The following is a 22017-nucleotide window of genomic DNA, read 5'->3' on the forward strand; positions in this document are numbered from 1 at the left end:
TTGAGAAGATTCCCAGGGGTGTCCAGCCAAAGCAGTGTAATTTTTTATTTCACTAGAATTCAATTAACTTTATATTAAATCTTCATACAATTATAACAATAAAATATATGACTATCCTAACGTTTTAAATATCAACATTGTTAATCTATTCCTCGTGTAAGACATTAAGACAATTTCATTTGAACCAAAACATATTTTCATATCCGGGTCCATACTGTAGGGGCTGAATAATTTGAAAAGGAGGTCCACGGCCAAGTCAATTTGGGGGTCCCTCTGTAACAAGAAAATGCTTGAAAACCCCCCAAACTCCTTCTCTATAGAATCCTAAGACACACACACACAAACATACTGTACGCACAAGGACAAGCAGACAAGACAGAGTCAAAGCGACATCATGTACATTACAAAATACTTTATTTTTATAGAGCATACAACAACAAAGCACTTTTTCATGGCACTTTGTGATCACACTGACATCTCCACTGAGAGGGACACACGTGGCAGAATGAATCTCAAGAACATTTACCTGTACAATGCCATTAAAAACCCAATATACATAGTTGACATGGGGTATCCAGGGGTCTATACTTGATCAACTCCCCCCTTTTCCCCCTCTACACCAAATCGCTTTGCCTAAAATAGCCGATCTACAAGCTCACAAAGCATCGTAAAGCGACTCATTGTGAGCTTGTAGATCTGCCATTTTCCCAGAATAGGGACGCTAAGGTTCATGTGGTTAAAGAGGCATCAATGATCCTGAATTGGAGATACAAAGAGAGACACACTGAAAACAGTGATTTTTTATTCTACCTAACACCAGCATAATGGAAACAAACAGGAATCTTACCAGCTACAATCAGACTGCGAGACAAAAAAAAAAAAGGCAAACATTTACATAATTCTCAAAGACGCAAAAAATACAAAACCCGAAAGGCGTTAACAGTGACTGTAAGGCGAGCGGGGAGTGCAGCTCACCGCCTGTTCAAAATGTACTCACGATTAAACAGAGCTTCACCGCAAAATGCTGCACCCAGTCAATTCAAAACAGTCACATTGGATGATTCATATAAAACGGACATTTATCGGGTACTTCGTGATAAAGCCATGGTGGTGTTTTTTCTAATTTGGTTTGTCTGCAGATGGATACAGCATTCCAGACGTGAACTCCTCTAACTGGGTAGCTTCGATACAGCCGTCACCACAAAAGACCACACACACATACTGACATTATTATAAACCTCAATTCACATTTTTAGATAAGGGTTTGCCCAACCCCCAGTTCAGATGCGTTGTCATTCAGATAAAAGCTCATTTAGAGAAGGGACAATGGCTCCCCCCCCCCCCCCTCCCCCCTCCGATTGGCACAGTTGCACGTCCAAGAATGAATTGGGGGTGTGTGTGTGGGGGGGGGGGGCTAAACGAGACCGCAGCAGCCAGACTTGTGCTTCTCAGACTCAATATAATCGTGGATCTGGAACTTAGGCTCGTTGGTCGGCTGTGCTGCTCTTTGCTTCAGCTCTCTGGAGGAAAGATGGAGAGACAGAGGAGGTGGGGGGGGGGGGGGGGGTAGCAGGAGTGGGAGGAGAGGGAGGGACGGACGGACGGACGTGTGTGGGATAGAGTACAAAGAGAGATGGAGAAGAATAACAACAATCAGTGCAGTAATTCAATCCAAAGTCCTCTGCCATGAATCATCTAATCCAACCTGCACTTGAAATGCAGAGAACCACATCACTCTCTTTATTCCAGTAGCTCTCAACCTTTTTTTTATTTCAAGGACCCCCAGTTGGTATGCTTTTCTTCCCCCCCCCCCCCCCCCCCCCTCTCCCTGGACCCGAAGCTACACTGTAAAATCCTCACTGTTTATTTAACTCAAAGAGTGTCAAAAAGGAACCAAACAGGTTCATTTGGTTACATTTCTACACTCAAGAGTTACAGTCCAACAGGGTCCGTTTGGACCCCTGGTAGTCCCCGGACCCGATGTTGAGAAACGACGCCTATTCCCATTCAAAGCACTACTAGGCTTTTGAAGATGACAAGACTTCATCCTTTTCCAAACTTTCCTTTCACGAGCCCATTATGAGGAGAAAGTGAGTTACAAAGAAATTAGGCAAACATGAATCCTTAGGCTAAAATAAGCATCAAACAATCATAGATAGATAGACTCGTGTAGTGTCAAATTAAATTCCAAATCTAATTTGACTTGTTTACCGAGGTACACCCACTATCAAGCCAGAGGCATATGAGGGCTTGCTGGCGGAGAAAGAATTTAATGTCAGTCTAATGTCACAGTCAGTTGGTCTGTGTATTCAAACGAGGACAAGACATCCAAGACTCATGCTTGTCAGCACTCTAGCCCATTAAGACCGAGAATGCATCTGTCATTTTAAGATGCCTTTGGCTATTAAAAAAATAGCAGATATACAAGCTCATAGCGCGGCACCGAGTGCCACGCTATGAGCTTGTAGATCTGCTATTTTTTGAAAAATCGTGGAAAATGTGCGCAAATCTTTGAATATATATATTTTTGAAAGCGAACATTTGTAACTCAAATCTTTGTTTCTGGAACAAAACATTTTGAGATGGGGGTCCGTGGCCAAATACATATCTAAAAATGTTTTCTAAATCCTAACAGTATGTTGCTATATCAGTGGTGCTCCATCTTTTACATGTCAAGGACCCCCAAAATGATATGTATTTGGCCATGGATCCCCATCTCAAAATATAATGTTCCAGGGACCCCCCAGAAGAATACATTTTGCTTCAAAGCGCACGCACGCACACACACACACACACACACACACACACACACACACACACACACACACACACACACACACACACACACACACACACACACACACACACACACACACACACACACACACACACACACACACACACACACACACACACACACACACACACACAGTATATCTGCTATTTTTGAATATCCAAAGAAATCTTAAAATGACACAGATGTGTTCCCGGTCTTAATGGGCTAGAGGCAAGAAGTGCCACAAAATTTAAAATGATTTAATAGTTATTGGCCTCTCTATTATAGGTAAAGAAAGTGTCTCTCAAGTAGGATTTGGGGCCATGGAATCTCTCCAAGGGCGACAGAGAGGCTGAGATGGCTTATATAAGCTTATGATATTTGTATTTGGGATTCCTTATACAGAAGGCACAGGAAATGAGAAAAAGGCAATGGGTGCTTTTCCAATATGGATTCGACCCCATCTTTGCATATCGTCACTGTCGGGCAGAAACCTTGGATCTCCATATTTCCTCATAAATGAATACCATACTTCTTTGTGCAACAGTGTCGCACAACAGTAGCAGAAATAGCCTATGTACGAGCTCACAACGGGTTGCTTAGCGACGTGTTGAAAGTAAAATTGGTTAAGTGTGACTGTGTGGACCTGTGCGTCATATGGATTATAAAAAGTTATTTGAATTGGAAGGTTTCATTAAGGATGAACATTTTAATTCATTCATTAACCCATTAAGACCTGAGGCCGATTCTACAAATGCCTTCTAAATCAGTAGTTCTCAAACTTTTTAGTGCCAAGAACCCCAAAAATTCTATGTATTTTGGCCGCGGACCCCCATCTGAAAAGGTTTTGTGCCACCGACCCCCAGAAGAGAAGACTTGTGTTCAAAAATAAAAAATAAACAATTTCAAACACTTTCAAGATTTTTCGTGCCGCTCTGTGAGCTTGTAGATCTGCTATTTTTGAACAGTCAATGCTTAAATCTAAAACGACACAAGATGCTTTCCCGGTTCCCGGTTTTAATGGGTAAAGATATCCCAAATCCTGTTCGTTTGCGTATTAAATATCTCCATTCTTTGAATCCGTCACAGATTGAGTCCAGATTGAAATGGTGAAAGTCAAACAAGACCTAACTGACTGCCAGGCCCCTGAAGAGTCCCATAATAAATCGGGTTAAAAAGAAACCCTGTTGAAAAAGGAGAATTCCGTGGCAAATAATTGTACGGTTGAGCATCTGACATCATGTATTCATAAGACGTACTTTGCTAAAGCGAGAAAGGCCAGCTCCACGTTGACTGCGGTCTTGGCGCTGGTCTCCATAAATGGCACGCCGTATTCCTGAGACGGAAGAAGTATTAGAATGACAGTCAGACATTTGGAATTTCTTTCATTGAGGAGATGACCAGTGGTGTAAAGTAAGTAAGTACATTTGCTCAAGTACTGTACTTAAGTACTCTTTTGAAGCACTTTTACTTGAGTATGTCCATTCTTCAATACTTCTACTCCACCATATCTCAAAAGGCAAATATTGTACCTTTTACTCCACTACAATTATTTTAAGACTTTAGATTATTATTACAAAACATCCATTACATAAACATACCCTAATTCATACTTCAGCCAATCGAACAGTTTTGAGCTTGTAGATCGGCTATTTTCGGAAAAAGTTTGATGCGAGTACTTTTACTGATGGCACTGTAAGTATATTTCGATGCTCAATACCTTTGTACTTTTACTCAAGTAAGATTTTGAAAACAAGACTTTTTACTTGTACAAAGTAATTCTACATTGTGGTGTTGGGTGTGAGAGAGATCCTCTTACCTTAGCCAGCCTCTCTCCATCCTCAGTCTTTATGACCCGTTCTGCAGCCATGTCCGACTGTTAGGATAAGGAGTGCAACAGGTTCATCCAACTAATCCATTTAATTGTTTGTAAGAAATATCACATTTTGATACAAAATAATACATTTTCCAAAAATACCCCCCCCCCCATGAGTGCTTATTCAGACCAACCGCTTTAATAATTCATAAAAACAATATATATATATTTTTTTATGTTGATTCGTTGATATATTAAAAAACATTAAAACGTGCTTCTCGATTATTAGATTAATCGAAAAAGCAACGACAGAATGATCACTAAGAAGACAATCGATAGTATGGGGGCATTAGTTAAGAGCGATGTAAAGACAAACAGACAAGGTAAGGTAATGGACCGTCACATCAGCCATTTATGTCCTGTGTTTGCCCACCCTGACTGCCACAAGCTACAGCCGCTGTCTCAGGGCTGCATGATCAGATGAATGCAAATTCAGCATCACCACAGCAGCACAACTGCGCTGCACCCCAACCACCTCCCCCCTATACACGTCGCATAGCGACGCGTTGCGAGCTTGTAGATCTGCCATTTTCAAATAGCTGCTGTATATATGTTTAAAGGCTTGTTTTCATAGACCTGGTTGCTTTTTTTCTCACACAACATCTGGCAACACTGATCACAGTGTGTGACAGCTATGACCCCCAGGGTGAGACGTGAGTCCGTGCTGAACCACCAGGGGGAGACATGTCACACAGACACACACACACACACACACACTGGTGTTTACAGCAGGCACATAGACAGGAAAAACCCTATAACAATTTATAACAATAACGCGTTTTAAGCTTGTAGATCTGCTACTTTTGAATCCTGAAAAGTAACAGTTTTGGACATATGAGGTTTCCACCTGGCGGACAAATGCATATTTATTTGGGGGTCGTTTGAGAAACACTGAATTAAGAAAATGAAAGCATTGTACTCATGTGTGGCATGTACAGTATATAGCCTACAGCAGTGGTTCTCAAAGTGGGGTCCGGGGACCCCCAGGGGTCCTTGGGGGGGTTCCAGGGGGTCCCCAGCAAATTTGTTAATACAGCATCACAATCATTTAAACCAATTTATCCATTTATAGTATACGTTGGCAATTCAAAATGAGATATACAAGCACACAGCGCTGCAAGCTTGTACATCTGCTATTTTTGAATATTTGGAATACTGTATATATATATATATTTTAACACAAATCTTCTCTTATGGGAGGTCCCTGGCACAAAACATTTTCAGATGGGGCGGTCTGCGGCCAAGTTGTCCTTGGCATGAAAAGATTTGAGAACCACTGGCCTACAGTATGCATGTTTAAGCAGGCACATGTCTGGCGGGGGACGAGGAGAATGGGATACATTTATATTACAGGTCAAACCGTTTCATTTCATTTCTGCGATGCTAAAAAAGAAGCTTTGCTCACCTTGTTGCCGAGCAACATAATGACCACGTCCTTCCGGGCATACTCCTGGATTTCAGTCAGCCAAGCCTTCAATGCAGAAATACGGATATAGGAGAGACAGACAGATACAGGAGAGACAGATACAGGAGAGACAGACAGATATAGGAGACACAGACAGATATAGGGGAGAGAGAGAGAAGAGGGAGACGGAGGAAGGAGATCAGTATAGGACTGCAACTATCGGTTATCTTCTTAGCAATTACTTTTTCGATTAATCAAATCATTAAGAAGCATGTTTTTTATATATATATATATATATATTTTTTTTTAAACTTGGTATATATCAATGAACCAACTAACCACTTTAGCATCGTTTAATACTTTGTTATACAACGAAAATTACTTTCTTTTTTACTTTGCATGCCCAAAATATGGATTGATTATTAATGGTTATTTTATTAAATAATCAATTAAGTTTTATAATAAATTAGATGAATTTGATTAACTGTTGCACCACTAGATCAGTACGTAAAAAAAAGGTGAAACTACTGCTTTTGTGTCATTACTCAAGGGGATGACTCACTGTATGTCCTTATTAAACCTCTACAACAGTACATGTCTTTTGTGATAATAAACACTTGTGCCATTTCCAAAGAGGAGCCATTAGAAACCCCTGGAAGCGCCAAGTGGGGGGGCTCTGCGTTTCAAAAGGAACCACGTTGAGAGCCGTTCAGCTCGAGTGGCTTTTTCGAGACAAGCAAGCTGAACGCAGAGGAAGTGGGAGGAAGAGAGACAGACGCACAGACACACTTAAGTCTCACCAGACAGACCGTTTGCCTCTCACTTATTTTCAAAATACCGCCACTTGTCGGGTGGAAACCTTGTATGTCCAAAACCATTACTTCTCAGGAAATGGAAAGAAAATGTTCAGATAGTGTGAAAATGGCACTACTTTTGCTTGACCCTCCTGTACGAGGAAGTAGGGCTGGGCATTAAGTGACAGAAAAACATAAAATTTAAATGTGGAGATATTTAAACGGCCACAGCATGCATCTGTACAGTCTGTGCATCAGAAGCGCTGAAACGGTTCAAGGCTATAAAGCGGATGTCCACCACCCCTCCCCCTCCCTTCCGTTGTCTTTGCAGTCACGTAAATAATTTTCCTACTGTAAATTAAGTTAGTGCATAGCATAGCTTGCGCTGCTCAGAAATGGAAAATTCATACATATATTTAATATATTAATGCGTCCATTTTGTGCCCATATGGAAAAGTCCTTGTGCAGTGGTAAACGTCTGTGGAGAATGTGTGAAGAGTGCAAACTGACTGTGGAAAGTGGACTGACTAACTAATCAAATGGCAGGAGTGGGGACTTCGACAGATGTGTGGAAAAATGCCAAATCAAGCTTAGAATGGGGTTGCTATGGCAATCAATGGGCTCATTTGGGCCACGGCCAGAGCCTTTTCTGGCAGTTCTGGACAACTGCCTATCCGACTGACTCGGCGGCGTGCACTCAACTGCCTTGGGTCGCCGGCGACGCACGTGCCGAATTTGAAGTTGGTCGGTCGAACGCTTCTCGAGATACGTAAATCATAGACGTACAGTACGTACATACAGAGATTCGGTGCATTTATTGTAAGATATTTTCATGAACGGAAATGACAACTTCTTCTAAACTGCTTTCAGAGTGCCTAATTACAGACTGTATAGCATTCAGAGATTGTGGAACAGTTGACAGAATAGACAGACACAGACCCCGAGAGAGAATACTAAGTCCTATTAGTCTAACTAGAAGGAGAAATATAGGTTCCCATGTACCAGCGTGACATTCATTTATGTCACGCATTTATTTTAGGTCCTGAATCGTGTCAAGATTTTTTCTCGTTGCCGAGCTCAACTACTGTTCCATGAGGTTTGTTTGGAGGCCATTTGAATTGATGTCCACATGAGTGGCAAAAAGCTGATTTTCATAGTCCTTGAACCAGACAACGTACAATGAAAAATGAACCCACTTTTTCCATATAATCTTGACACCAGGAATGAAATGGAAAGGTCACTGACATCACATGGTACAACCGGTCTCCAGGGGTCACCACCATGCCTGCTTGTGGTGGACATTTTCATTCATAACAGCAATTACATGCACTGAGTGTAAAAACAACAATGGACAGCTAATAATGCAAACAGTAAAACACTGAATAGTACTAAAGTACTTGTCTGTCTGCCTCTCTCTCTCTCCCTCTCTGTTTCTTTCTCTATCTCTCTCTCTCTCTCTTTCTATCTATTTTCTTTATCCATCAAGTTAGCTAATTTAGTATAATATACTCCATAGGCATCATTGCAGGAAGTACCATCTCTTGCCTTCACCTTCGTTGTGGTTGTACCATGTCAATGACCTTTCCATTAGTTTCCTAGTGTCAATATTACATGAAAAATTGGGGTTCATATTTATTTTTATGTCGTCTGGTTGAAGAGTTATGAAAATCTGAATTTTCGCCACACGCCAAAAGAAACCCTTGGGACATGAGTTGACCTCGGCAACAAGAAAAATCTTGAAAACGTTATTTTTTCACCATTAGGGTCCTATAAAAATAAAATAAAAACAGGTCATTCGGACAAATGTCGTGTGGGGACATGGGAACCATTTCTAGTCCTGGACTAAATATATACAGTACTTCCTGTATACTTCCTGTTCTCTCTCAGGGTCTGCTAGGACAGTGTTTCCCACACACTGGGACACCTTTTTATGGGTCACAAGTAAATGTCCTTTTTTTCCCTTCTTCTAAAAAAAAAAAATGAATGAAAAAAGGAAAATCTAAAATGTTCAGAGATAACAAGAATTTCAAACAACTTCATATGAAAAAAATAAACTTTTAAGGAGTAGCCTAGTGAAAATAGCAGATCTACAAGCTCACAACTTGTCACAATGCGACACGTTGCGAGCTTGTAGATCGGCTATTTTCACGAGTTTGGGCCCAGGGGAGACATCAAATTCCCCTTTTGGGTCTCGAGCTGAAAGGTTTGGGAAACACAGTGCTAGGATATGAGAACCTCTCACCCTGATGTTGTCAAATGACTTCTGGTTGGTGATGTCATACAGCAGGAGGAGAGCTGGGGAAGAACAAACAAGTTCATGTATGAAAAGAGAAGAGAATCTCAATAGAGTGCTGACGTCACTCCCACTACCCCCTGGGTCACAGTGTTATTTTTTTCTCTTGAACCCCCCCGGCGATTTTGTCAGGTATGCGGCTCTGTGTCGTTTATGATATTGAGTTACATTATGTTACTTACTTTAAAACACCTGCATTATGTAACACATTACCACATACAATACTTAGTGTGCATTACACCAGTGGTTCTCAAAGCACTACACACAAAGAAAAATATGTATACAAAAGATAAGTTGTTTCCTCGCATGCACAACACACACAAGAAGTCGTCTCTGTAGGGTGGAAACCTCATATGTGCAAAACTGTTACTTCTTAGGATTCAAATTCAAAAATAGCAAAAGTAGCAGATCTACAAGCTCAAAACGTGGCCGCGTGCAACGCTGCAGTATGATCAAGTATAGGGCATTCATTTACGAAAGAACACAAAAAGTTAAAACATGGAGGTTTCTGCCCGACAGCAACGAGGTGCAGTATTAAGAGCAGGTGTTACCCTGGGCATCTCTGTAGTAGGCGTGCGTTACGCTGCGGAATCTCTCTTGGCCCGCGGTATCCCAGATCTGGAACAAACATCATAATTACACAGCAGATAACCAGGAATCCTAAACAATAACATCTAATGAATCAAACAAGTGCTATTATTAAGACACAGCGCGAAGAGGGCGCCATTCTAGAATTGCACATAGGGGGCTTTTCTCATCAACGAGGCCGCCGCGAAAGACGCTATTTGTCGCGGCGCAGGCCATCTCAAGAGAGGCAAATTTTGTCACCTCCCACTCAGCAGGGGTTGAATGAGCAGGATGTGATGCTAGCTGTTTGCTTTAGATAAGCATGTCGGCAAACAGTCCTGCAGCGTACAGTAGCTCCTTACGTGAATATGAATTGAATTTACAAAATCTGAAAGGATTAGCAATGCAAATAATTAACATGTCGGGTGTAAGTGTAGACCTTGGTCAAATAGTGTTGGCAAATGACTGTTTGATTTTTGTTTGATCACCTCATGAGTAGGCTTAGGACAACAGAGGAGATAAGCCTCAAAAGCAAACAATGACACTGCCTGTCAGTAATCCACAACCCATCTGGCAATTCCAAGTAGTTTTAACATACAATAAAAGATTATTTTCTATTACAGTTTTGTTGCAGGTCTTGTGTTAAGCCAGGTATGGCGTTAAGAGCGTTCCTACCTGAAGTTTGACTTTCAAGTTGTCCACAGTCACCACCTTATTCTGAGGGGCAGAGAAAGAGGAACTCAACCCAGATACACACAGGATGGAGTGACAATGAACAGAGTGCTACAGTTTGTAGACCTAAAACCCGGAAGAGTGTGTGCAGTGGGTTCCCTTGTCGGATTACAAATGCTTTTTCATCAAAAGGGTTTCTACAGCAGATTCTACAAATGCCTTCTAAAGCTGTAGTTCTCAAACCGTTTCATGCCAAGGAAATGACATGTATTTGGGCGCGGACCCCCCCCCCCCGTCTGAAATGTTTCGTGTCAGGGAGCCTCAGAAGAGAAGATTTGTGTTAAAAAAAACTAAACATTATTCAAAATGCTTCCAAACGCTTTCAAGATTTTTCAAAAATGCTTTAAAGAAATTGCTGATGTACAAGCTCGCAGCGTGGCACAAATTGACACACTGTGAGCTTGTATATCTGCTGTTTTTGAGTTCTAAAATGACACAGATGCCTTCCTGGTTTTAATGGGTTAATACTCGCCCATGAATTTTGAAGTTGTTGTGGACCCAACCCTTTTTAAACGTGTCAATTGCCTATGTTCAAAAATCTTAACTATGTTATCATAATCCTTTGTATGTTATGTTGAGCTTATTTCCTTAATTTATGCAAAACCCAATGCAAAACTTCCATTGGAAATCTGAGCACATATCCCTGAAGCACTCTCTATAGTAGAGTAGCGTATTAACATCCCACCCCCTGGCCAGAACAGAACTGGACCTACAGGAAGGAAACAATGTGAAGTGATTTTTACCACTGATGAAAACTGATACTAAATCGTACCGAGTCTTCTCAAAAGCCAACACTGCCTGTCATGATTTATGACCTTCATCTGCTTGACCCAGTACACGCATGTGCATCTACGTAAGCATATTGATAGCCGTGATACCATGATCATCAACTACTTTATCAGAGAGACTGACGTCTGCGCACAATGATACAAGATGTATGTTCTATTCCTATCCAGTCTGTTCTTGTCCTTGTTCCATATCTTCTGGTCACGTCATGTGTCCACTGTGCAATACTGTTTATATTCTCTACTGTATGTGTGTATTAAACTTCAGAGCTTGTCGTGTGATACTGCCTGGTGTCATCTGGTTCTCCGCGCGTGTGACTCAACAGAAACCTTCACTCACCATTAGGTACTGTAGATGGAGACTCTTAGGGACCATATGTTGGTCAACCGAAATCACAACACTGCCTGTCTGCCAAATACACATGATCTGTCAACCAGTGGTGGAAAATAACGAAGTACATTTACTCAAATACTGTACTTAAGTAAAATGTTGAGGTATTTTTACTTTAATGGAGTATTTCCAATTTTCTGTACTTTTACTTCTACACCACTACATCTCAGAGGCAAATATTTTACTTTTAACTCCACTACAATTATTTGAAAACTTTAGTTACTAGTTACTTTGTAAGACATACATTAACCAGTTCAGCCTATAATATACTTTGGCCATTTGAAAATAGCTTTGCGACGTGTTGTGAGCTTGTAGATCTGCTATTTTCTAAGGATTTTATATATTTATAAACTTGTGAAATGGGACATTGTGCATAATGAGTACTTTTACTTTTAGTACTTAAATATTTTTATGCCAATACTTTTGCACTTTTACTCAAGTAAATTTTGAATACTGGTACTTTTACTTGTAACAGAGTATTTCTACATTGTGGTATTGCTACTTTTACCTAAGCACAAAATGGAAGTACTTCTTCCACCAATAATGTCAACTGTTAAAAAAAGGAAAAAATATCATTAATAATAAACTTCATCACTAGAACAAGGAAGAGGTACGCCTGCAGTTGATGCAAAACACAGATTTTGTCCCAATGTGAAAGATAAGGGCACAGTCACACATATGTGAATACAGGCGAATGACAGCCAAGTGGCATCAACTACACACACTTCTTTGCTATTAGTTTATGTCAAACTCTACGTGAAGCCGGAGATGAGAATTCGCTTTTGCCACTGATGTTTTATTTGCCCCGTCGCTTGCATGGAACAGAGGTGAACAGGAGGCAAATGTTCAATTTGAGCATGTGCGAATTTAATATTCTGGCATGGGCCCTAAGGGCACGGTCCCAAAAAAAACCTCCACCTGCAGTTCCCTTTAAAGATTAGAGGGCTTTGAATGCTAGACGCTGAGTTGATGATTTCGGCAGCAGACTGAGAAGGCCACAGACGCAGCATGTAGCCCAGGAAACAAGAAGAATATCGGGCTTTGAATGGTGCCGGAGAAGGCAATTTGCACCACCCACTCAACAACAAGGTCCTGAGATTAGACTTAATTGCACAATAATGTGAAGGAAGAACTAACAGTTCACTCCCTCATGAATTTCCTGCAGTTGTCAGGGGCACCCTGCCATTTCCTGCTCAGCTAATATTAACCTAAAATAGTTATAACCAGCCCAGATAACAGAAAGACGAATGCTGCAAGTGATGAATGTGGTGGTGGGAGGAAAGACAGAAGAAAGGAAGAAAAGAAAAGAAAATGCTCGTCAAGAGAAAATAGAATGAGCGAGGTGGTAAGAGATAAAACTCACATGCTACATCTCCACAGGCAATGAGATCAAGTGTCAACTCGATCCAACCAACTATAGCAACAGAATCAGCTTCCACCCAGGCTGAAGAAGTTCAAAAGTGAAAGGAGGACTGACACTTCCTTCCTCATAGAAAAAAAAAGCACCATTGGAAAGAGAGAAAGATAGGCGTGTCCAATTGGTGATTAAAACTTTTTAATGTCAAGGATGTATTTGGCCACGGACCCCCATCTGAAAATATGTGTGCGAGGGACGCCGATACAAGATGTATGCTGTTAAAATATTTAAAACAATATTCAAAATGTTTCATATTTTCTCTTTGAAAATAGCAGATCTACAAGCTCACAATGCATCACGCTGCGATGCATTCTGACCCCACTTTTAGAACCACTGGGGTTGAGTACCTGCCTGCCACTGTGGAGAATGGGGTTCAATTCCACAGGTAGGGATGGCCAAATGGAGACATTTTATTAACCGGTTACCGTTAGGCCTTACCGATTAATTAATCGAAGAAAGATTTATTTATTTATTTATTTTTTTAAAGGGCCAAAATAGATTTTATTTCAAAGGGCCAAGTATACACAGTTTGTTTTGTGTCTCCAGCAGAGTTTCTAGTGTCTCTATCTCTCTCTGGAAGAGGTTGCACATGAACTCTGCAGCCGCACTGAGGCGCTCCAACACAAACAATACCAATACAAAGACGAGGAAGAAGAAGAATAAAGTGGAAGTTACGTGTGGTTACAGGTGTAGACAAAGTGGCCGGCGAATCAATGAATATATTAGGAGGTCGTCTACACACAGTCCCCAGATCAACGTCAACAAGTGTGGGTTAGCAGCAATATGGACCAAGCTGTAATTCATTGGTCGAGGAGAATCGGCATAACTAAATTGGGAGAAAAAACAATTAAAAGTAATTGAACAAAATAAACTGAGAAACACACAGAGAGAGAGAGAGAGAGAGGTTAAAGGAATGAAGGAAGTGAAAGTAGCCAAGGTTGTGCATGACTTGCTCAGTCACTCCGTAGCTTCTGTATTGGCAATCTGGGAACCCAGAGCCAGTGAGAATGAAAAACAGCGCCCTCTGCTGTTTGTACTATCTCTCACTGGCTCTGGGACAATGACGACGCAGCACCTGTGCGCAAGGAAACGTGAAGGTTTTAGTCTGCCTTCACGCTCCACTTCCGGGTGGTGCGACTATGTTTCATTCCCACTAACAATATTTCTACACGGAACACTAACACCACTTCTCCCAGAGAACATGGATCGTTTTGGTTATAAGCCCACTTGTTTCTATGATGAAAGAGCAAGTTAAAATGGGAATATATTTCCGTGGTTTTGTCTGCTCCGCGGACGCTATTGTTAAATTAGTTTCAGCTTGTTTCGAGTAGGGAAGGATCAGCGGACATGTAAATCCCGCCCACTACATTTGATTGGGTAAAGCGCGGCCTGCTTCCTGATCTGAAGGCACGCCCACGCCCACACAGTGCGTACACGTTATGACGAACCTTCACGACAGATTCCAACGCAGAGCAGAATCTGTTCTTGAGAGATTACTGTATTGGTGACAGAAATGCAGTGAGAGCATAGCTTGTTGCGATACCACAAAAACATCTTTCAAGCATGTCTGAACTGAAGTTGGGTCCCCTGCAATTAACAGCTGTCACCTGCAGAGTTATCCACCTTGCCAGAAAGGACTTAGTTCAGCCCCTCTGCCATTAGTTGCCATGGGATTCCACTTTTCCCCTCCACTCATGACGTTGACAGAGCTGCCCACATGGCCGCTCTGACACGCCCGCATGCTGAGTAACAGCTACGAGGAAACGGGCCCAAAAATAGACCACCAACAGCAGCCTGCCTGCCTGTCTGTCCGTCCATCCACGCACAACCTCAGAGAATGAGATTCAGCCAGACATGCAGTATCCTCGGTCTCTCTCTGGGGTTCTAAGCCACTTCTGTGCCCTTCACCTCTATACAAGCAAATTAAGGCATTTAGGAGAGACAAACACTGTCAGAGCCATAGAGCATGTGTGCGTCTTCATAAAGAGTATAACTCCTTGTTTCAACACACAGTAAAACAGTCTGTGTTCAGTCAAAAATATCAATGTAAGAATTTACCCAAATGGACCATTACAGATCAATTTAGGTCCATTACACTCTCTAAATGTAATTAACACTGAAGATTTTATTGCACAGGCATTGATGTCCCTCATGAATCTTGAAAACAAGTGATCATTTCTACATTTTAAACATGAACTTTGCTATAAACCCACCAGTATATCATTGAACAGACCTCCCGCAGAGCCAATGGCCACAATACCTGTTGCTCTCCTCGCTTAAGGGGGAAAGTAAAATGTTCATTTTACTGGGTAAACCGTCTCGACATGGCTCCATCTGTCAAACATCCATTACGCTCCCTAATGTCCTCACTGCCATCAGAACAGGACAGTACATCACTCCGCCTAATGCCACACAATTTCCTCCTCAAAACCAAACCCTACTTGACTTGCCATTAGCGTAAGTGTTTAGCCTTGAATGGAGGGAAATGGATGAGTGGGGGGTGGGGATCAGACCAGAGCGAATGGAGTTGATCAGCCACTGTAACGCCAAGCAGTCCACCTCTTGTTCTGCGCTCGATGGAAGACTCCAGGAGCTCAATGGATGAATCCACAGAGTATAGTATATCGTTTAGACCAATGGTTCTCAAACTTTTGCATGTCAAGGACCCCCAAATGTATGTGTATTTGGCTGCGGACACCCATCTGAAAATGTTTTGTGCCAGGGACCCCCAGGAGAGAAGATTTGTGAGGGGAAAAAATGTTTTTAAAAAAAATGCTCAAAAATAGCAGATGTCCAAGCTTGTAGATCTGCAATTTTTGAATAGCCAACATATAAATGGATTAAGTGGTTAAAATGATCGTGATGCCATGTTAACTACTTTAGCTGGGGACCCCAAGGACCCCTGAGAACAAATGGTTAAGACCTATTCTAGTTTCTGGAGGCACTACACTGTCTCTTTGCATGTATGTGATTACCTTGCTTATTGTAGGTCGCTCTGGATAAGAGCGTCTGCTAAATGCCTCAATTGTCAATTGTAAAGCCTAAATTGACATCTGCTCCCATTGCAATGACAGATGAAGGAGTTGTTTGTCTGAGTGAGTGAGTGAGTGAGTGAGTGAGAGACTGTGTTGCAGGTCACTGGTTTTCAATGTTGGATCCAGGGACCATCTAGGGTCCAAATGGACCCTTACGGGTCAGTAAATCAGAGTGTGCAAATGGAACCAAATGGCCCCTTACGGGTTCTTTTGGTTCCATTTTGCACACTCAAGAGTTAAATTAATACTGAGGATTGTACAGTGGAGATTGGGGACCCAGAGCTAAAACACAAATGGTATCAAATGGGGGTCTGCAGTCATAATATCAAACTGAGGGTCCTTGAAACTAAAAGAGTTTGAGAATCACTGTTGGTATGTAGCCTACGTCTTGCATGTACTGCCGGTGTGTGGGAGTAGGAGAGGAAGGTGAGAGGTTGTCTGACAGTACAGTAGTTCTTCCAACTCTCCATGCCTCTGCACAGCGAGGCAGACAATCTGTCCTGGAGACATGGGGACGTGGGCGGGCGGCGGCCAGGCCATTTGTGATGCCGTCCTCGCAGCACAAGTGGAGTGTGAACTTGACTGACTGGAGAGAGAGAGAGAGAGAGAGAGGGCGTGCGTGCACTTGGTGCCATGCTCCCTGGGCTGACGACAAATGTCCTTATAAAGTGCTGAACATGGAGATGAAAAACAGCCCTGATGAAACCCTGTTGAAACCCCATGCAAACAGTTCTTACGTTAACACTTAAGATCTCAAATGAGAGCACAAAAAAAAAGAAAGTGGTAAAACGGCAAATGAACAGAACAGACTGATTTAGTAACAATGCCACCATGTAGAAATACTCTGTTACAAGTAACAGTCCCGAATTCAAAATGTTACTCAGGTAAAATTAGAAATGATTGACATTAAAATATACTTAAAGTACCAAAAGTAGAAGTATGCATTATGCAGAATGGCCATTTCACAAACTTTATATCGTTTTCTGACTATGATCATTAACCACCTAAACCCTATTTTATACTTTGGCATGAATGATTCATCTGCAAAGCAACTAGTGACTAACGCTGTGAAATAAATGTAGTATAGTAAAAAGTACAACATTTGCCTCCGAGGTGTAGTGGAGGATACTGTAAGTATAAAGTATCAAGAATTGGAGATACTCAAGTAAGAGTACAAGAATTGTACATAAGTACAGTACTTGAGTAAACAAACTATAGCTACTTTACAGCAGTGGTTCACAAAGTGGGGTCCGGGGACCCACAGGGGTCCTTAACCCATTAACTGCCAGAGGTATTTTCATATTTTTTTAGCCAGTGCCAGAGATTTTTCATTGAAAGAAAAAAAGTACTCAGGAGCCGAGATACAGAATTTTTAAGTTTTAAGTTAACAAGGAAGTGGATAGGAGTCTAGATCTTCAAAAAATCATATCTCCTTGGCCTTTGGGTCAAATTGGAAAAAAAATATATATACATATATATATATATTTTTTTTTTTAGTTCACGTAGATCTACGCGACTGGCACGTGGCGGCTTTAAATAGGTTCGCGTAGATCTATGTGATTGGCAGTGAATCAGTTGGGTTCCAGGGGGTCCCCAGCAAAAATACTTAATGTAGCATCCCAATCATTCTACCCACTTTATCCATATTGTATACGTTGGCTATTCAAAAATAGCAGATGTGCGAGCTTGTTTTTGGCCCTGGTACAAAATAATTTCAGATGTATGGGGGTCCGCGGCCAAATACATATCAATTTGGCAGTCTTGACACGAAAAAATGTTGGAGAACCACTGCTTTACACTACTGCTTGAGGAGGAGGATGTCTCGAGCCATGGCCAGCCATTTGTGGCTCCAGCGGTGCTTTTAGAGGACGAGCATATCTCACCCTAAAGTCTATTCCCACGGTGGCTATGAAGTTGCCTCCCAGAAAGGCTCCATCTTTAAACTGAACCAGCAGACAGGTCTTGCCCACACCGGAGTCCCCCAGCATCATCACCTGGAGAGCAATACAAGACAACAGAACCAGAGAGAGAGTGTTCATTTAACTCAGACATTGTGAAAAGATACCATTAGGTTACATTTTGTATACACTTGAATTACAAATTGAATTCATTTGGATTATGTGTCTAACTGTCTACGTCTACGGTACAACTCTACATTACGAGTGCAATAGTAGGCTACCGAGGGAGTCTGTGCTATTGTTCCACTTTTTCTTTTGCCTTACAAAACTATTGCTGGTTACAGCTTCGGGTAGGGATGTGGAGCAATCGTGAATTTTAGAAGTTGAAACACAGTTTCACAATCACGATTGAGAGCTTTGCGTCAGACGATGTGCGACATCTCAAGCTCAATTTGTCTGCATGTCTTATTCTGTTTTTAAAGTGTTATTCTAACTCAAGAGTGTAATGAAGGGTTTCTTGTGATACAACCTATGGGTACACACACAAACCATTGTTTTTGTGTGTTTTTTATTTTTCTCTGCTTCTGTCAATACTGTGAGGAGATTTGAGGGAGTGATGTCTAAACACAAAATCCACAAACAGGATTCCTCATAACAAGCCGTACACGATATACGTAGTGGCCTTCCTAAATGCTGATAAGACTGCACAGTCTATAGCAGTGGTTCTCAACAGACCCATAGAGAGAGAGAGAGAGTTCCGTCTGCTATGGGCTCTAGTTCCAAACATTGGAACTTCCTCATTGAGATAGACAGAGCATTTCCGCATTCCATTCTTACAATGGGAGTCTATGCTAGTGTCGTCACTCTTATACTAGATCACGCTGGTTCTCAACCTTTTCAGGGTGCGACCCCCTTAAATAATCAAATTTGAACTGGGGACCCCCCACCCTGACAAGCACTTGTAGGAATGTAGGAGTTGAGGCATTACATTTAGTTCGGTTACACAGATAAATATTGTGACATTTTTGCCTCTTTCTCATATTATTTGACAATTTGGCCAATGTTTGACCAGTTTTTAGTTTGTTGATTACATTTGATCAGACCCACAGGTTGAGAACCACTGGTCTATAGCAACCATGTAACGGTGCAAAGGGATACATTTAGGATACCAGCGGTGACACAAAATAGGACTTCTTCCTTTAGAATTCCGTCACTCTGGGCTTATGGAAAACAGTGGAGTGTGAGCTCAATAAAAACGCAGAGGTGGGAGGGTTGGCAAGGCCCAACAAGTCCTCCCTCAGCAAACATTTGCATATCACCATGGGTGGACCCATTCAACACGAGAGCATCATAAATATCGTCGCTGTCGGGCAGAAACCTCATATTTCAACTTGTTTGTTTTTTTCATAAATGAATGCTCTACTTGGTCATACTACAGTGTCACACAAAAGTAGCAAAAACAGGCAATCTACAAGCTCATGCGGTGCGACGCGGTGTGAGCTTGTAGATTGGCTGTTTTAGCAATATTTTTAAAACTAATTACGTTGAAAGTGAAAGTGGTTAAGTGTGTCTGTGGATTTTATAAATATTGAACCAATCAAAGATTATATATTGATATCATATGATGTATATGTATGTGCATACATACATACATACATACATACATACATACATACATACATACATACATACATACATACATACATACATACATACATACATACATACATACATACATAGTATTGTATGTATGTATGTATGTATGTCTATTGAATTGAATACACAGGACCACAATGGAAACGAGCCCTCAGGGCTTTTTGTGTTATCCTTTTAGCATTATTGTATAACTGTACATCTGTACTTTTTGCAAAAAAAATTAATGAAATCAATCAATCAATAATAACTACCATTGGAACACATTTCCTGAAAACTAACAGTTTTGGACATACAAGGTTTCCACCAGACAGCAGCCATATGATATTAAGACTACTTATTCATACAAAGCAGTGGTTCTCAAGCTGTGTTCCGGGGACCCCCAGGGGTCCTTAGAGAGGTTCCATTGGATCTCCAGCTAAATTAGTTAATTTAGCATCAACATCCGTTTAATCACTTTTTGTTTTGAACTATGGACTATTTTCGGGCAAAAGAAGGGGAAAAGAATCTTCACTTATGGGGGTTGCTGGCACAAAAATATGTTCAGATGGGGGTCTGCAGCCAAATATATCAATTTGGGGGTCCTTGACATGAAAATGTCTGAGAAACACAGATATAGAAGAATATAAGGTCCCCTCTCTGCCATAAACAGAGAACAGCCATGCACAGTATACGGATGACATGAGAACTACTAGCCTCCAGCCAATTCACAACTAGACTAGTCTACAACAATCAGATGCTTTCATGTCCATTTGACTTCTTTCCACATTATTGAAAGCCTTTAGATTGCCTCGAGCAACACATTAAACTGGGACCCAAACTGGGATCCATGTTATGAAGCCTGCAGGTCCACCCAGTAACTGGGTGGACCTGCATGCTGCAAACATGGATCATTTATTTTGGGTCCCAGCTGTGTTAACCATGCAGTAAAAGACACCTGTTCCTCCTCAGCTGAGGGTTTCAAAGATCTCAGTAGTATCACAACCCACACACAACTAAAAAAAACGCAAATAAACACGCTATATAATATGATGAAGATTTAAAAAAAAGAATGCAATACACACCTTGAAGACAACATCATAATACTCGTTAACAGACGCGCATCTCGACAACACATATTTTGACGTTCCGTTTTGCTCTTGCTGTTTATCCGGTGACAACGGATGCTTTCTCGTGGACATCGCAATGATAAAAGAGTAGAAGGATGATCTGTAAGATCAGCTAGATCTGTCAAGAGAGAGGGAGAGAGAGAGAGAGAGAGAGAGAGGAGGGAGAGGGAGATGTGATTCAATCCCAGTCACCGGAGGGCGTCCAGTCGGTCGGTAATCATATCGCGTTGCGAAAAAAAATTCACCGAGCGCTCCCCGAAGAAATTATCCTAATTAAGCAACCAATCAAGCGACGTGCGGCGAATTAAATCGGCGTGAGATCCGAACTTAAACCCTGACGAGCGCAGAGGGAGTTGACGCAGTTAAATGTCCACGCTTTAGTTCCACCAGTGCAGGAAATAACAACATGACATGAACAACTAGGCGGAAACATTGTTCAGTGCAGTTCTGCATCCTCATCCTTTTACGCGTGGGCAGATGATGATGATGATGATGGTGTGATGATGAAGCAACATGTCGTTGTCATCTTGCCAACAAAGTGAAATGTGACACTTAATGGTTTTTCTTATTTCCTTCTTAAGTTGCAACGAGGTCAATCACGGGCAACAGCAGCCAGCTTGCATGCCAGCAGGCGGTGTGTGTGTGTGTGTGTGTGTGTGTGTGTGTGTGTGTGTGTGTGTGTGTGTGTGTGTGACTCATTCTCTACAGGTGGTGGTGGTGGTGGAGCAAGGTGTTTCATTCATGAGAGCAGAGAAAGAGAAAGTCAGGATAGAAAGGAAAAACCTGGACCATGACCAACAAGGTTTCACAAGAGTGGTTTTCAGTTTGTTTGTTTGTTTATTAATTAAGTGTGTGCTTGTGCGTGTTCTGTGTGTGTGCGCGCGTGCGTGCGTGTGTGTTCACAGGTTAGGGTTAGAATCTCCCGCAAGTGAAACCATAAATAGCACCTTTTTTTTTACTAGCTCTTTGATAAAGCTACTTCTTTTATAATCCCTCATCACAACAAGTCCCCTTTAGGTGGTTAAATAAAGATTAGCTACTAAGGAATCAATCAATGCAATAATCATATGTGGATGAATACATATTATTAACGACTATAGATTACACAAATATTCTAATCCTCCACTTAATTGGCATGCCATAAATGTGCAGAAAAATTATTTCCTGAATTTCCTCTTGTAAATAATTGAACATTTTTGCTGCAGTATTTGTCTCCCCCCAGTGTTCAAGACTCACAAAATGAGAGAGGGAGGGAGAGAATGTTCACATTTCCGCTGTGCTGCTGT

General features: G+C 41.5%; 2 protein-coding genes across 2 annotated transcripts in view; both read right to left on the reverse strand.

Annotated features, from left to right (window-relative positions):
- xylt2 (xylosyltransferase II) overlaps positions 1–22017 on the reverse strand; it is a 107540-nt gene that overhangs the window by 56271 nt on the left and 29252 nt on the right. The gene's annotated exons all lie outside the window — the stretch shown is intronic.
- Positions 398–21335, reverse strand: LOC308098103 (ras-related protein Rab-37). Its single transcript, XM_080446343.1, has 9 exons — positions 20687–21335; positions 17955–18065; positions 10387–10428; positions 9696–9762; positions 9094–9146; positions 6058–6123; positions 4596–4652; positions 4036–4112; positions 398–1520 (listed from the first exon to the last, which is right to left on the reverse strand). Exons 1-9 carry the CDS (start codon positions 20801–20803, stop codon positions 1415–1417), a joined length of 696 nt encoding a protein of 231 aa, XP_080302469.1. The 5' UTR covers positions 20804–21335; the 3' UTR covers positions 398–1414.

This window comes from Gymnoscopelus braueri (genome assembly GCF_963280865.1).
Source record: "Gymnoscopelus braueri genome assembly, chromosome: 13".
Lineage (NCBI taxonomy): Eukaryota > Metazoa > Chordata > Actinopteri > Myctophiformes > Myctophidae > Gymnoscopelus > Gymnoscopelus braueri.